The sequence below is a fragment of the Protopterus annectens genome, chromosome 7.part0 (assembly GCF_019279795.1).
Source record: "Protopterus annectens isolate FY-2018-M chromosome 7.part0, PAN1.0, whole genome shotgun sequence".
Classification (NCBI taxonomy): Eukaryota; Metazoa; Chordata; order Ceratodontiformes; family Protopteridae; genus Protopterus; species Protopterus annectens.
The window spans coordinates 1056579493-1056597711 of NC_056739.1; the positions used below are offsets into that span (position 1 = coordinate 1056579493).

At 41.3% G+C, this 18219-nt stretch overlaps 1 protein-coding gene across 1 annotated transcript in view; it reads right to left on the reverse strand.

Moving 5' to 3' along the window:
* Positions 1–18219, reverse strand: part of LOC122806852 (semaphorin-3A-like) — a 1149356-nt gene that overhangs the window by 66633 nt on the left and 1064504 nt on the right. The window contains exons 12-13 of the mRNA XM_044077612.1: positions 8486–8574; positions 6566–6607 (exon numbers count right to left, since the gene is read on the reverse strand). Coding sequence (XP_043933547.1) covers positions 6566–6607; positions 8486–8574 — 131 coding nt within the window. The remainder of the gene's footprint in view (positions 1–6565; positions 6608–8485; positions 8575–18219) is intronic.

Consider the following 18219-nt stretch of genomic DNA (forward strand, 5'->3'; position numbering starts at 1 on the left):
TCATCCTCTTCCGAGGCCTCTCCTGAATTGGCAGGGGAGCCCCCTAGGAAGAGAAAGTGTAAGAGGAAGCACTTAGACTCACCTGAGTCTGTCACCTCTGACACAGATTTAGAGGATTCCGAGGGTTCCCCACGTTCCCCTTCTGAAGATGTCTCTTTCGCAGACATTCTAGAGATCCTGAAACAGAGGGGAAATTGGCCAGCCCTTAACCCTTCGGAGGATGAATCTGTGTATCTTGAGGCGTTTGGCTCTCGCCCTTCCACCTCCTGGGTGCCCCCCCCCTTTGATCCCCTCATGCAGGTGCTTGCAAAGAAGGCCTGGTCGGCTCCTGATTCAGTGGACCCTACTCCCAGGAGACCCTCCAAATTTATAACAGCACCAACTGACAAGCAATTTCTCACAAAAGGTGTTTCTGTGGATGCTATGGTGGTAGCTGCTGCCACCAAGAAGGAACTAGCTGATCCTTCGGTGCCTGTCCATCCACCTAACAAGGAATCCAGGTCTATGGACAGGTACGGGAAGCGGATGTTCTCATCAGCGACCTTTGCAATGCGTTCGCTGAACTACCTATGCCATTTTACTCGCCTTCAAAGGGACTTGATCAAGGAAGCGAGTGATATGTTGAAGGATCCTACAGCTGCGGGTTTTCAGGACAAGATGAACACTCAGCTGGCTACCCTGAACTCCATAGCTAACTCCTCCATGCCTCCTTTCTTATGCGGCTGATGGAGTGAGCAGGGCCGCAGGGACAGGTGTGGCCTTAGGCAGGCACGCCTGGATGCGGTTATGCAACTTTGGACCCTTTAAAACGTCTTTCACTAATTCCCCGTTTGATGGATCATCTCTTTTTGGTCCTCAAGTGAAAGAAACCTTGACTAGGTGCGAGACAGATGGCAAGACTCTTTCTGCCGCCGGAGTCCGTTGTTCTACTCCTTCTAGGCCTTACCCCAAAGGCCAGAAAAGTCGGAAAATGTGGTTCCGTAAACAATCTCAAGGGACTTCGCCTGACGCACAGAGTCGGTTCCCCGCCAGAGGCAGAGGGGGGAACAACAATGGTAGACATCGCCCTAGAGGCAGGGGGGGTCCGCAGAACCAGGGCAATCGTGAAGTCTTCTCTGATAAGCCCTTTCAGCATCCCTGAGGTGTTGCCCGACTGCCTACCTTCGGAGGCAGTCGGGGGAAGATTGTCACTGTACCCAAAAGCCTGGCTATCCCTGACTCAAGACAAATGGGTACAGTCCATCATTTCCGAGGGTTATTCCATTCCCTTCTTTCGCATTCCAAACCAATCAAAAATCCCTTCCAGATGTTCCACCGCTCAAAGGGATCTTGCAGCTTTGGAAATTTCAAAGCTGCTTGCAAAAGAGCAATTCAGCCAGTTCCAGCAGACCAGCAAGGATCCGGAATCTACTCCAGGTTCTTTTAGTTCCAAAGAAAACAGGGGACTGGAGACCAATTTTGGATCTCAGTATCTTGAACAAGTCAGTCAAGAAAACAAGATTTCGGATGGTCACGCTGCAGTCCATCCTTCCCCTTTTGGGAAAGGGAAGCTGGATGTGCTCTATAGATCTTCAGGATGCGTACTATCACATAAAAATGAAAAGACGCTCCAGAAGATTCCTCCGCTTCAGGCTGGGAACCAGTCATTTTCAATTCAGGGCCCTGCCCTTTGGTCTCACCACTGCCCCCTGGGTGTTTACCAAATGCATGGCAGTGGTAGCTTCTCACCTGAGACGACAAGGATTCCAGGTGTTTCCATATTTGGACGACTGGCTCCTTACAGCCCCCACCAAGCATCTTCTTTTAATGGCCAGAGACTACACCTTTCACACTTGTCGAAATTTAGGCATTTCAATAAATTTCGAAAAGTCTGTTTTGTCGCCTTGTCATACTATTACCTTCATAGGCGCAAATCTAGACACAATCAACATGTCTGCGAGGCTAACAGATCAGAGAATAACAGACATACACAAAATGGTCTCGCTCCTCTTCAGCAGCAACAGAATCAAAGCCAGGTTAGTTCTGAAAGTGTTGGGGATTATGGCGGCTGCCATACCTCTGCTTCCATTAGCCAGATTCCACATGAGAATCCTTCAATGGATGCTCTTCACGCAATGGTCGTACCAGCAACTTCCTATGTCTCACACCATTATAATCACACAAACATGCAGAAATCATCTTCTGTGGTGGATGTCTTCCCCTCAGCTCTTATTGGGAAGACCCTTTGTTCCTTCCCCTCCGGTTGCTACTCTGACAACGGACGCCTCCCTGATCGGGTGGGGGGGGCATTATCAGGGCAGAACTGTCCAGGGCACTTGGCAACCAGACGAATGCCACTTGCACATAAATGTTCTAGAGATGAGAGCAGTGCTTTTAGCGTTGCAAGCCCTTCAAGACTCTCTTCCCTTGGGAACGATAGCAATCCAGACGGACAATATGTCTGTAGTGTGGTATATCAACAAACAAGGCAGAACCAGGTCCTACCCCCTGTGTTGAGAAGCACTCAGACTGTGGCAATGGGCGATTTCTTCTCAGCAGTTTCTGATAGCAACGCACATTCCCGGGAAGTCCAATCAAATTGCGGACAAGTTGAGCAGAGCTATCCTCATGCCTCATGAGTGGTCTCTGAAAGACTCTGTAGTGAGAGAAATTTTTCTCAAGTGGGGTCAGCCTTGCTGCGATCTTTTTGCTACTCCCCAAAACAGCAAGTGCAGAGATTATTTCACCCTATTCCCTACCAGGCCAACGCAGCAGAGACGCTCTAGGCCAAGTTTGGCCCCGGGGACTTCTGTATGCATTTCCTCCCTTCCCACTAATCTCTCAAGTGATACAGATAGCTATCGCTCAGAAGGCCTCCTTGATCCTCATTGCTCCTTACTGGCCTCGACAGGTTTGGTTCCCCTTTCTACATCAGTTTCTGTTGAGCGACCTTGGCATCTGGACCTAGTTCCAGATCTTTTGATCCATCAATCGGGTCAGTTTCATCGCTCCTTCCCTCTCTGAACCTCACTGCTTGGTTCCTCCAATTCCAACTTTAGCCAGGCTTCCTCAAATATCTCACTCTGTTCGAGATATTTTGATAGCTTCCCATAAATCTTCCACTCGAAGATTTATTTGAGTAAGTGGAAACGTTTAGCCTATTGGGCTCAAGGAAGGAAATAGATCCTTTCACTGCTTCCATCCAAATGGTCCTTGATTTTCTAGCTGAACTCTTCCATGCAGGTTCATCTCCTTCTACTCTTAAAGTTCAATTGGCAGCTATTTCTAATTTTCATGTGGGCATTTCAGATTCTGCCATCATGTCCCACAAGCTTTGCAAAGCTTTTTGAAGGGAGTTTTTCTACTCAGACCTCCGGTAAGAAATCCTCCTCCTCCTTGGGACCTAAATTTAGTTCTCAGTTCTTTAATTCTCTCCCCTTTCGAACCTGCATCCTCCTGTTCTTTAAAATTACTATCATGGAAGACTCTCTTTCTAGTAGCTATTACTTCAGCTAGAAGAGTTTCAGAACTTCATGCACTCAGCTGTCGACTTCCTTATCTGTTGTTCCATAAGGACAGGGTATCTTCTGAACCAACCCGTCCTTTTTACCTAAAATAGCCTCCATGGCTAACCTAAATCAAAGCATTGACCTCCCGGTATTTTTTCCAGAATATTCTAACAGATCTGAACAAAGATTACATTGGCTAGATGTTCATCGTCAGTTAAGGTACTATTTGGATAGAACAAAACAATTCAGAAAATCTGACCAGCTGTTCGTCTCTTATGCAGAAGGCAGAAAGGGACTTTCAGTTTCAAAGGTATCATTATCCAGATGGCTAACATCCCTGATTTCCCTTGTGTATGAAATTAGACACCAAAAGCTGCCTAGCAAACCTAAAGCCCATTCTACCAGAGCCTTGGCTACTTCTATAGCCTTCCAAGATAGACTGCCTATTGACACCATTTGTGCAGCGGCTACTTGGGCTACTCCTCACACTTTCATTTCTCATTATAAGTTGGATTTAGCCTCTAGACATAGAGCTAACTTTGGTTCCACTGTTCTCAAGAGTCTGTTCCGTTAGGCCACCCGGGACAAGGTGCTAGGGAAGCGGTCCCATCCAGCAAGAATGAAGGCGAGATAGACAACTTAACATATAGAAGTTATGTTCTTACCATAACGTTCCATGTTAGTTGTCTTCTTCTCACCTTCTTCTTGCGTCCCACCCTCCTTCCCCCTGGCCTGGACAGACCTAGAGGAGTTTTGATTGTGACCTCTCTTTCTACCACCTCTTTACTTTAGGTATATGCTCTGCTATGCATATTTCCTGGATCAGGATGTAGGTCACCCTTCTCCCTTGTTTATAGAGGTGGACTTTGTTACTAGTTATTTTACTACTATTATAGGCAGTGCCTAGCTTACAAACGAGATCTGAGGTAACTCACGCCTAGCATTGTGGGATATAGGGGGAGCCTCGAGCCGGTGGAACCAACTCTCGAGCTTTTAGAGTGGCCGAGTCGGAGCCGAGGTCGGCTCCGAACCCATCCAGCAAGAAGAAGGCGAGAAGAAGACAACTAACATGGAACGTTATGGTAAGAACATAACTTCTATTTTTGTTTACAGCTTTTTGGACTGTGTTGGTGCTTGCAATAATCAGTAGTAGGTGTTCTAATTTTGGTAGTAATATGTTTTTGCTTGAGCCAGTCTTGCTTCAGGAAAGCACAAACTGGAAATTTTTTAGCCCAGTTTCAGCTGATGATGCACCTTTTCTATGATTCTTAACATTTGATTTGAAATGCAGGCTTTGGTCAATTAGAAGGCCTATGTATTTATGCTGATAAACCTGGATAATTACATTCTGCAGAGGGTCTCTAACTGTAATATGAACTGTATTAGATCATTTTTGTAGTGCTGTAAAGATCATGACTACAGTTTTACTAGGTGTAACTTTAAGCTTATTTTGTGTTAACTAGTTTCATAAAGAGTCAAGTTTACTTGCAGCTTTAACAAACTAGCAATTGTTTTGTCAGAACTGATTAAAAGTAATGTCATAAGTTTATGATTTGCAAATTATTATGTGTTGTTTTGGCAGATGAAGGATTAGGTTATAGAGAAGATGAGAGAACAGAATAGACCCTTGGGTGTGCCAATAGCTTTTCCAGTGGCTAATATAGTGTTGCCATGGTGACCTGAAAGGTTCTCTTATTTAAATAACTATGGAATGAGAAAACTTCACCATGACCAAAGTTTATAGATTCCAGATTATTAGGAAGTAAGGTCTGGCTGACTGAATAATAAAAAAAAAAAACAGAGTCATGTCTCTAAACCATCCATCCTATTGTATTAAGCTGCTTCTAACTTCTTTAATGACTCGATAAAGAGCCTCTGCTCTGTAGCCATTCACTCACCATGACTAGCTTCCTTTAAAAAACATGTTGCTGTGCACATATTTGGTACTGGGTGTGATGACCCTCCACTGGACCAGTAATCAAGGAGCCTCAATCCTCACTACTGGCAACAGTCAGGGATGTTCACTGAGAGGATAACAGGTGCACACACAGTATTTCCAGATGCACCTCTCTGCATCGAGTGCAATTTCCCTTAAGAGCACACTCCAAGGACAATACAGAAAGCTTCCTAGTACAGACCTTGTGTCTCTAGCTGCATTGAAAACTTGACAGATAGCCTCTTTATTGTGTCCTACAAAGTAATTTAATATTAGATATTGTTTCTAAAGTTTGTTGGACTGAGGTTAACCCTCCAGTTTCCTGTGTTAGGCATATACATTTAAACAGTTACAATAGAGCATGTATGTGCATTTATGTTCTCTTCCAGTAGGTCACACTGTGGTTACATTTCAAATACAGCACTCTACAAATACCTGTTCAACTTACATGTCTGTACAAGCAGTTTGATATACACATGACATACAGTTCTAATACATTTGTAACAGAAACATCTATTATAAATCATTTCAATATTCATCAATGACATTAATTATTAACAAAATTCCAGCTAGTTGTGCTGGCAGTATCTCCTTTTGTCACACTGGGTTCATACTTTTTCACATATTTTCAGTCAGTGACTGCCTGGGATTATAACAGGAAAGGTATGTTAGTTATGGACTTCATAATTAAATGACTTCCCAAAACACATACAAACACACACACACACACACACACACACACACACACACACACACACACACACACACACACACACACACACACACACATACTCACAAACATAAACGCAAATACCTACGCATGCACGTATGTGTGCACACACACAGACACACAACTTCTTGCACATATACTAATTCAGTAGTCAGATATCAGACCACACACACTCTTATCTATCAAATGTGTTCAGTTACTTTCAGTTAATCTGTGCTTATTATGCTCCACCAACAAACAAACAGTGCAGATCCATATATCTTAACATAGTTTTAGATTTGCCATGTCCAGCTTTTTGCCTGGAGTTAAGTACATCTTATTTACAAGATATAACTCATGTATTTTGTGTTGTGCATTAAAAGAGGTATCTATGGATCATATACAAAACACTAAAATATTTAACTATCTTACCCTTTTCCGTGACAAAGCCATAGCGGTAACTTTGGACTTATCCTAAAAGCATAAAAAATAAAAACAAATGCTGTTAATTACAAAATGAGTAACATGCTATTAAATTTAGAGCACTATTAAATATTGTTTTGCTTTGGGAAATCACAGTTACAGTGGTGAAGCTGGAAAGGTAATATCTGCAAAAGCAGTGACTTGGGGTCATTCAGGGAATCTGGGACATGTGGGCTGCTTGTTAGTGTTGGAAGATGATCAGCCTATGATTAGCTCTCTTCTCTTTTGTGAGGGAGGCTGTCATTTGTGCACTGTAAGCAGCTCCCTGGTGGATGATAGGGAATTTCCAGCAGATGGGTAGTGAGAGTAACAGGGTGCATGTGGAGGGGTATTTGCATACATCATGCAAAATGTCATTGCACATCCTGTGATGGACAGCATATTTACAAAAATTCCATCAGAGTTCTGACGCCCAGCTTTAAGGCTAGAAGGAATAAATGCATATTTAGGTATCTGAGGTACAAGTTCAGCATGCAAAAGAAAAATGTTTTGTTTCTACATATTACTCAAAACCAGTATCATTAATCTTGGTTAATAATAAATTCAGAAAATACAACTTAGCTGCTGACCAACACCATTAAAAATTATTTCTTCCAACGTTTGGTACATTATTTATTAATGCAAGTTGCACTACAGCTGCCTAAATGGGAAGATGTTTACCTCCTTTATAAAAAATGTAGAAGTCTTGTGACCTATGCGTTTATTTATTTATTTTTTTTAGGACGGGATATATTTTGATCACCTGGACTGTGCAAAACAATAAAGTCATAAAATATGAATCCATTAGTCATATATCCCTGAAAGGCATATATATATATATATATATATATATATATATATATATATATATATATAAATAGATATAGATATACATACGCTTGTTTGCCTCAATATCACAGAAATGCATCACACATAAACAAATACTTGTGCAAGGCAGGTTGAGTCAGTGGATTCAAGATAAATGCTATTTTAGCAGACACTGCATGCCTTCATTTTACCAAGTTCTGTTTCTCCCCCATCTCAAGGACATGCCACAGGCAAACCGATGATCCTCTGAATTACTTCAAGGCGTGCATGATGTATGAAAGTAAGGATATGTGTGTGTGTGTGTGTGTGTGTGTGTGTGTGTGTGTGTGTGTGTGTGTGTGTGTGTGTGTGTGTGTGTGTTCATCCTGCAACGAGTTGGCATCTCATTCTTCACTTCACTTATAAGCCATGTACCACTCAGTTCCAGGAGAGGGTTTGTCTCTCCTGTAATCCTGTGCTAAAATAAGCATGTATTTGGAGAATGACTGAATAGATGAATGAGTGAAAGAATGCATGAACAAATGACTAACGTCTTACAGTTTGTAACCTGAGAATGTGCAGGTAAGAACACAATGACTGCCATACTTAGGTTTCTGCATTGCACTGTTGTCATGCTAGTCACTGTGTCAGGGCCACAGTATGATCAGACGTTAGGAGAGCAATGACACAACTGCTGAGTAAATGAACATTACTTACATAATTAAAAATAGAATACTGGAACAGAAAATATTTACTGTGTGTGTCTCTCTCTGCTGTAGTGAGATGCTCTCTCCCCCCAAAATATATTAAATGCTTGTCTTTTAAGGATGAGGTGACATTGTCACATAAATTCATCAGTAGATTGGGCAGCCACACTTCATGATAAATGATACCTTTCTTTAAAGCAGGTCCATATATCTAATCCAATCCACAAGTGTCTCTGACTTTTTTAGGTTCCCCATGATATGGTAACATCATCATTTTCTACTTAAGTACTGGGAAAACTCAGTAATTATCCAGCAAATTACTTTTCCATCCAGTTTCTACTTCCCTGTAAAGTATGTATAAATGAAATGTCAATACCGGGAACAACTCGAGTTCTTCAAGAATTATTTCTTCTATATCTTGGTTGGATTTTTCCAGGGTTATTGATTTCAGCAATTTTCCAGTATCTGCCAAAATATAGAAGAAAAAAAATTAGTGTTAATTCAAACACATACCTCTCTGTCTGCAATCACTAGATTTTAACCAGCTACTGATTACACGTTTTTGCACAGACTTAGTTTAATACCACAGCAGTTTCTCACCTTCTGCTTATCTACTGTCAGGGGCTTAAGAATTCTAGAAACTCTTGTTTTAGTTAAAATCCAGTACAGGAGAGTATACAGAGAAAGAGGTTGGCGAAGAAGAAGTGGCATTGTCAGAGAGATGAAGAAAGTAGACAGGAGTATAAGGAGATGAGGTGCATGGCAAAGAGAGAGGTGGTGAAGGCTAAGGATAAGGCATATGGAGAGTTGTATGAAAGGCTGGACACTAAGGAGGGAGAAAAGGGCCTGCACCGATTGGCTAGACAGAGGGACCGAGCTACGAAAGATGTGCAGCAGGTAAAGGTGATAAAGGATAATGAAGTAAACATACTTACAAGAGAGGAGAGTATGTTAAGCAGATGGAAAGAGTACTTTGAGGGGCTGATGAAGTAAGAGAATGAGAGGGAGAGAAGGTTGGATGACGTGCGGATAGTGAATCATGAGGTGCAGTGGATTAGCAAGGAGGAAGTAAGGATAGCTATGAAGAGGATGAAGACTGGAAAGGCTGATGGTCCAGATGACATACCTGTGGAAGCATGGAGGTGTTTAGGTGAAATGGCAGTGGAGTTTTTAACTAGATTGTTTACTGAAATCTTGGAAAGTGAGAGGATGCCTGAGGAATGGAGAAAAAGTGTTTTGGTACTGATTTTTAAGAATAAGGAAGATGTGCAGAACTGTAATAACAACAGAGGGATTAAATTGATCAGTCACAGCATGAAGTTATGGGAAAGAGTAATGGAAGCTAGGTTAAGAGGGGAGGTGATGATTAGTGATCAGCAGTATGGTTTCATGCCAGGAAAGAGCACTACAGGTGCGATGTTTGCTCTGAGAGTGTTGATGGAGAAGTACAGAGAAGGTCAGAAGGAGTTGCATTGTGTCTTTGTGGACTTAGAGAAAGCATATGATAGGGTGCCTAGAGAGGAGTTATGATATTGTATGAGTAAGTCAGGAGTGTCAGAGAAGTATGTAAGAGTGGTACAGGATATGTACGAGGGTAATGTGACAGCGGTGAGGTCTGCAGTGGGAGTGACGGATGCGTTTAAGGTGGAGGTGAGATTACATCAAGGATAAGCTCTGAGCTCTTTCTTATTTGCAATGATGATGGACAGGTTGACAGACGAGATCAGACAGGAGTCCCTGTGGACTATGATGTTTGCAGATGACATTGTGATCTGTAGTGAGAGTAGGGAACAGGTGGAGGAGACCCTGGAGAGGTGGAGATATGCTCTAGAGAGAAGAGGAATGAAGGTCAGCAGGACTAAGACAGAATATATGTGTGTGAATGAGAGGGAGGATAGAGAAATGGTGAGGATTCAGGGAGTAGAGGTGGTGAAGGTGGATGAGTTTAAATACTTGGGATCAACAGTTCAGAGTAATGGTGAGTGTGGAAGAGAGGTGAAGAAGAGAGTACAGGCAGGATGGAGTGGGTGGAGAAGAGTGTCAGGAGTTATTTGTGACAGACGAGTACCAGTAAGAGTGAAAGGGAAGGTCTACAAGACGGTAGTAAGACCAGCTATGTTATATGGATTGGAGACAGTGGCACTGAGAAAAAGGCAGGAGTCGGAGCTGGATGTGGCAGAGTTAAAGATGTTAAGATTTGCACTGGGTGTGACAAGGGTGGACAGGATTAGGAACAAGTATATTAGAGGGTCAGCCCAGGTTGGAAGGTTTGGAGACAAAGCCAGCGAGGCAAGATTATGTTGGTTTGGACATGTGCTGAGGAGGGATGCAGAGTATATTGGGAAAAAGATGCTAAGGATGAAGCTGCCAGGTAACAGGAAAAGAGGAAGGCCTAAGATAAGGTTTATGGATGTGATGAGAGAGGACATGCAGGTGGTTGATGTGACAGAGCAAGATGCAGAGGACAGGAAGAAATGAAAACAGATGATCCGCTGTGGCGACCCCTAACGGGAGCTGCCGAAAGAAGAAGAAGATTGAAAATGTCAGAGTCAACAAATTCAACAAATGATGTAACAAATAAAGTAAAATCTTTTTTGCACTAATACAATAAAAATCTACGAAAACATAAACATAAGCAATCAATTTGGAAATATTACAATATATGCCTTAAATTAATCAAGTCACAAAGACTGATCTCCAGCTCACAGGGTGTATTTTTAGAGCTAGTAAAAGCCCTGACATTGATTTTTATGCCCTTTGCTAATGGTTGCTACTAATCAACCTTATGTTAGAAGTATTAAGAACAAAGTTTCCAAGTTCCATAAAAGGTGAAACCTATATAACCAGACATACTTGCAGTAAGAGAGAAGTGACTGAAGTCATTTACAACTCATTCACAGATTATTATACTGGAGTCCTCAAACTACTGGCAAGACTGTATTAACAAGAGGCCTGTGTGTACAGTGACCTTTATCAGTGATTGCTTGGACTCCATTATGGATGACAGTCAACAACCCCTATTACTGAACAGAGATAAATGTTTGCCAACACCAGTCAGTTCAGGAAATGGCAACGATCTTAATAACTGCAGCAATGATGTGTAACCCAGGTTTGCTGTTGTCTTACTGCTGCATAATCTAGATTGGACTGTTTAATTTTGTTAACTTGGTTAGCATCGATGAGCCAAACACTTATTTACACTGAAGTACAACTTGGAAAACTTCTGTGGTAGAGGTTAAATCATGGTTTATTAGTACAGCAAATCAATAAACCAGGAACACAAGTAGATTATGCAAACTGCACCCAAATAGCACCTAGGGGTCATATGTGAAGCCCAGGCCATGCAGATGAGAAGACGTAAGATTTATAATGGCCTTATCATATACATCAGTAGATTTAAATAGGAAAAATGTTATAGGAAACTAACTCTCAGTGTCAAGCACTCAAAACCCTACATTAACTATTACAAATTCAAGCAAAAGATCCCTTTTTCTGCTAGTGTGGAAAAAGGTCTGGAACCACACACACAGTGTATCAGACAACAGTACAATGAATGCTCACTAGGTTAGCTGTCAGTATCCTGACTACCAGCATAATGTCTGTCCAGCTTAAGAACCACTTAACTTTACTCTCTGTAACATTCCTGTGTGCTTCATCACCCTAAGGCTGCACAGCAGTGAGGCACTGGCAGTTCTGTCTGGAAAAGTAATACCATGTTCAGCTGTAAATCAATGGACAGTCTTGGTTAAACCATCTTTTGTGCCTTGATGATATAGTGCAGCTTTTCAGTGAAAATGTCTTATCTCAGACAATAAGCCTGCACCTCCATGAAGAATTAGATTAAACCACATACCATACCATGGTTGACCCATCCAGTGTCAGTGGCACAACTTTAGTGCAGAAGGCAGTGGTGTGGGTTTGACTCCCACAGTGGGTAGATGGATTGCTGATACAGTGGTATAGTAGAAGAGGGCTGCACTCCTGAATGTGTTGTCCTTCGGATGAGATCTTAAACTGATGCCCCATCTGCTTGAGTTGGTGGTAGCTTGGGTAGATGTAAAAGACTGAAAAGAGTTGAAGAAATTCCTTGATGCCCTGGCCAAATTTCCTCTACTACTATAAATACAACCTTGGGTCTTCGCTGAAAGAGGTTACTAGCTTAGTAAGATTAACCACATCAACAAAAGACAAATAAATTAAATTAAAAAATTAAGATTGCTGAGTATCTCAGAGACCAGTCCTAGAATTCCTGTTCCAAATGTATAACTGCGGGAATCTTTGTATTACTTCATTATGCTTTGGAAAAGGTGCATTGTAACAGTTTGAGACAGTAAACAGCCATACTTCAATCAGATCTGCAAAATCTGTTTGAGTGTGGCCCACAGCAAACTTGGAAAAACATCAAAGCTCTGATGAACATCAACATGTCAAAGACAGTGAACTCACACCCTCATTTAAGTGAAAGGCAGCCAGTCCTTTGAGACTGAAATACCAAAAACTAACATAAAAATCACAGATGACTGTTTCTGCATCAAACAGAGAAACATTAAATGTAACGAGTTTTGAGTCTGAGCTTTAATCTAGTGTCCAATTCATGACAAGAAAGTTCCTACAACCTGCAAATGTCTGAGATGTTGGACAGCAGCAGATGTTTGTCACTTAAAAATATATAGCTTGGTGCATAAGTACAGCACAGCACATTAGACATCTGACCAAAAGAAGCCTAGAGCAGAGGGTGTAATCACAAAAACAAGTCACAATCATATGTCTTCAGAAGACAGGCCCAGGGCTGGTCTGTTGATGCAGAGAATTTAGTTCTGACTGTGACATCTGAGGTCCCAGAACCAAAAGAGAGCCTAGTTTTCTATGTTGGGCCGGATAAGTAGGAAAGGATTAACAGTCAGTAGTAGCTGCCTTTCCACCCCGGGTGTTGGATGTGAAATCATTCACTCTTATAGGAGCTTCTGCTGTAAACCTGGTGTAGCAAACATGTGCTTTACTAGATAAGTTAGATGGTGCAAGGTGAAGCCTTTCAATTTTACTCTGTTGGGAGGGGGGTTTTGAAACTGGGAAAGGGTGCTCCTTCAAGAAACCCTGCCTATGTGACCATTCTGGAAGGTAGATTACAGACTGGTAAATGGCTCAGTGGTGTTTGTGAACCCAGAAAAGTCATTACAGTTTTTTTTCCTGATCCAGGAACCACTTGTTTTTACCACACATGCAAATGGCATATGAGTGTAATGCAAATAAGCCACTTTTTTCCAATATGCAGATAAATGTGCACTTTTAATTTTGGCTATTAATCCAAGTGCTATAGAGTCAGCATTTCAAAAAAGTTATGTCGGACAAGTTCTTGTGACCCTGAGCATCACCTTTATAAGACGGAAATACCATAGTTCTGGGAAACAACTGACAGCCTTCTAGAAGGCGAAGATACTTGATTACTCAGAATTATTGCAGAAGGTGGTTGTTTCCCATGGTCCTATCAAAGCTGAGGCAGTGATCATTAAAGAAAAAAAAAAACATTTGCCAGTGCCAATTGTTATCTTGAAGTAATGTCAGACTGAAATAATATTCTACAAGGTAGCGGGGAAGATGCACCACATTAGTCATGCTGTAAGAAAGTGATTCTGTATTATAATAGTCTACACAGATAAATGGTTGCCTGACATTCAGTTATGCTTCTTTTTCCATCAGGTATCCTGCATAATCCTGAATACAGCATTCCACTGATGAGTAACAAGGCAAGCTCTATCCTGCCCAATGAATCTGTGCATTCTTTATGCAAACTAGGATATTTTACTGATTATGTTTACTTTGCATTATTCATTTTGATCTGCATTTAATAACAAAACAGTTTTTAAATGCAAGTGTATACTCTAAGTAAGAGAGAAATGAGTTGGAAACTGTTTGCTATAAAATTTGCTTTTTGACATACCAGTGTTTCATTTGTTTTCATTTATTCCTTGGAACCTGAACAATATTTTATGTTTATTCAAAGATGGGGTCAAAATTCACTCAGCCTGATTGCAGAATAAGACTGTTCCTTAACTTTTGGTGTTCTTTACGAGAGGAATGTTAACAACAAACTGGCTAAACATGCAATCAGAATAGAAAATTACTGTAGATAATACTATAAATGAATGAAAACTAAATTAATGAAAACAGTGTTGCAGAAATTTATGTTATCTTTTCTTCAAGGGAGAGAAGACACTAGTTATAATTTCTATTAACTGCAAGTACATTACAACAACACAAATGTTTGTACTCTTCTCTGGATTTTTCATCTGCAGTACCTTCAGTCGTTATATTAAAACCATTTGGATCTAAGCCATAAGCCAATAAATACCATCTTTGCAAAGCCTGGCAGGGAAGTTGACAGTGGTATTACTTGTTTCTTATGGCTCTCAAAGGTTTAGGAAGAAAGTAATTTTCCAAAGTTTCTCAAAAAGACAACCTATATGTCTACTGCCAAGGAAAAGTGGTCACATATATGTTACTGGTGACTGGGTTTGGCAAGCCCCTTGATCAAAGATGGACAATGCACTAGTATCTTTTTCCATCCATGCTTGCTGATTATCAGCTTCCTTCCACCTGATTTTTTACCCCATGTGCTCAACTATTACTGGGGAGTTCCTAGCACAAGGGTTAGTGCTGTCCAGGCTTTCACCCAGGTAGTTACAGGGCTGCCTGTGCCCTTGCATGCATCAAAGCAGGCCACAAGGGTGTTTCTATGAGCTCTAAACCGTGTTGCAGTGGTTGACCTGTGCACTTGCTTTACAGAGAAGGCTTAACCTGTTCCTCACTTACATATGAATGGTCCCTCCTACATGCCCATTGAATGCTCTGGGTTACCATGCTTATGTCCTTCTGTTTATATTGCATCACTGCCAGCAAGCATTTACTTGCCAGAAGTGAGTGCAGCCAGTGACTAATAACCATCATCCCCCTTCCTCAGAATGAGAGAAGTGACTTGACTTCCCACCTTTACCTCCCCCACCCAGCTCCTGCAACACCTGAGCTGCTACTCACTCTCCTGTCATCTATGTCATAGTCCAGGCTTTATTCCTGCATGCCAGCGGGAAAAAAAGGGATATTTTAACGGATGCCTTGATGAGGTAATAAAACACACACCACATCATTTGGTAATAAAACACATACAACATCATTACAGGAAACTGTAGGCCCATTATCAATGGCAATCTGTCATGGACCATTTCACTAAATACACTTTTGACTGAAAATAGGTTGAAAGTACATATAAACAAAGAGGAAGAAATCGCCTTTACTTGCATACTAATGTAAAATTTTAAATAATTAATATGTTATAATTTTGAACTATGACATTTTTCTGTTAATTTAGCAATGTGCTTGGCACTACTGACTACAGAATCTTATAACAGCTTTTTTACTAAAAAGTACTTTATAATTAAAGTCTGTGTTTACATTTGAAAGTTTTTGATGACAATGACAGCTGGTCAGAAGTTAATGGTGGTTTTACAGTTAATCAAAGGACAGTCTCTCAGTCAAGCTTCACCCAAACATGTTTCATTAAATCCATGATCCAGGGAAAACCCACTATCAGAAATGCATGAGACTGCATTATTTTTTTACGTATGCATCCCATCTGACATGTGGCTGTCCCCAAATGAATTCAATAGTATCTGCATTTAAAAAACTTGATTGTAATATCTTTGAATACAAGGGTGAGGTTTTTCTGAGAAGATATGCATGATTTACATCCAAGACGTGCATTAAATGGATCACGTAGGCTATACATCCAAACAACAATGTAAGCTCTCCCCAAATTTATACATCACACTGGTTTGTATCACTACTTCTCCTATGTCCAACTCAGAATGCCTAGTACTATAATGATCAGCCAAGAATTCCTGCTGCACCTGCATTCCAATGAACTATCATAAGCCATTTCTTACTTGACAGTTTGGCACAGACATTTAAGACTATGTGGTGCTAGACCTAGACCTTCTATTAGCCCTAGATCCTCCAATAGTTATGGGTTTGAGGCTTCCAATCTCCATTTGCCTATTGTGTGGCTCTAAGCCAGTCACTTAACCTGATACTGTTTTTGCACAGCCCCTAAAATGGGCAGTGTCTGGTGGGCTTCCTCAGTTAACAAAAATATTATTTATTTAGAATACAAAAAGCAGTGGTTTCCAATGATGTTGTCATGCATGAGGTGTGGAGTAATACCCTCCCCCAATTTTTTCAGAATGAGAAATTTCACAAAGAATTTTTATATCCATCATATCTCGCATTAATTGTGGATGACACAAAACTCTTGCATTTGGTGCAAGGTTAAATCTCACTATCTATTTATTTATTTATGTTTGTTTATTTATTTAATGTCACTTTTTCTCCTCTACTTCCTGTTGATCATCAGTCCCCTCTCAGCCAACTGGTCCATTCATTTTCCCCTTACCAGGGGAGAGAGCTGACTGAGAAGGACCATCATTTAGGCAGCCATCAACAGTTTTATTTTTTTTAGACTTAATCCTACAGTACATGCCCACTAACATGTTCCAGAGTCAGGCAGGCAATGAGCACCAGAGATGATCTGTCACTAACTTGCAAGTGATGTAGCCCCCCAAACCTTCCATATCCCCACATAACCTGTATGAGGAAGTCAGGAGTGTAAGAGAAGTATGTAAGAGTGGTACAGGATATGTACAAGGGTAGTGTGACAGCGGTGAGGTCTGCAGTGGGAGTGACGGATGCGTTTAAGGTGGAGGTGAGATTACATCAAGGATCAGCTCCGAGCTCTTTCTTATTTGCAATGATGATGGACAGGTTGACAGACGAGATCAGACAGGAGTCCCTGTGGACTATGATGTTTGCAGATGACATTGTGATCTGTAGTGAGAGTAGGGAACAGGTGGAGGAGACCCTGGAGAGGTGGAGATATGCTCTAGAGAGAAGAGGAATGAAGGTCAGCAGAACTAAGACAGAATAAGTGTGTGTGAATGAGAGGGAGGATAGAGGAATGGTGAGGATGCAGGGAGTAGAGGTGGCGAAGGTGGATGAGCTTAAATACTTGGGATCAACAGTTCAGAGTAATGGTGAGTGTGGAAGAGAGGTGAAGTAGAGAGTACAGGCAGGATGGAGTGGGTGGAGAAGAGTGTCAGGAGTTATTTGTGACAGACGAGTACCAGTAAGAGTGAAAGGGAAGGTCTACAAGAGGGTAGTAAGACCAGCTATGTTATATGGATTGGAGACAGTGGCATTGAGAAAAAGGCAGGAGTCAGAGTTGGATGTGGCAGAGTTAAAGATGTTAAGATTTGCACTGGGTGTGACAAGGGTGGACAGGATTAGGAACAAGTATATTAGAGGGTCAGCCCAGGTTGGAAGGTTTGGAGACAAAGCCAGCGAGGCAAGATTATGCTGGTTTGGACATGTGCTGAGGAGGGATGCAGAGTATATTGGGAAAAAGATGCTAAGGATGAAGCTGCCAGGTAACAGGAAAAGAGGAAGGCCTAAGATAAGGTTTATGGATGTGATGAGAGAGGACATGCAGGTGGTTGGTGTTACAGAGCAAGATGCAAGAGGACAGGAAGAAATGAAAACAGATGATCCGCTGTGGCGACCCCTAACGGGAGCAGCCGAAAGAAGAAGAAGATTGAAAATGTCAAAGTCAGCAAATTCAACAAATGATGTAACAAATAAAGTAAAATCTTTTTTGCACTAATACAATAAAAATCTACAAAAACATAAGCAAATCAATTTGGAAATATTACAATATATGCCTTAAATTAATCAAGTCACAAAGGCTGATCTCCAGCTCACAGGGTGTATTTTTAGAGCTAGTAAAGGCCCTGACATTGATTTTTATGCCTTTTGCTAATGGTCGCTACTAATCAACCTTATGTTAGAAGTATTAAGAACAAAGTTCCCAAGTTCCATAAAAGGTGAAACCTATATAACCAGACATACTTGCAGTAAGAGAGAAGTAACTGAAGTCATTTACAACTCATTCACAGATTATTATATTGGAGTCCTCAAACTACTGGCAGGACTGTATTAACAAGAGGCCTGTGTGTACAAGAAATCACCTTTACTTGCATACTAATGTAAAATTTTAAATAATCAATA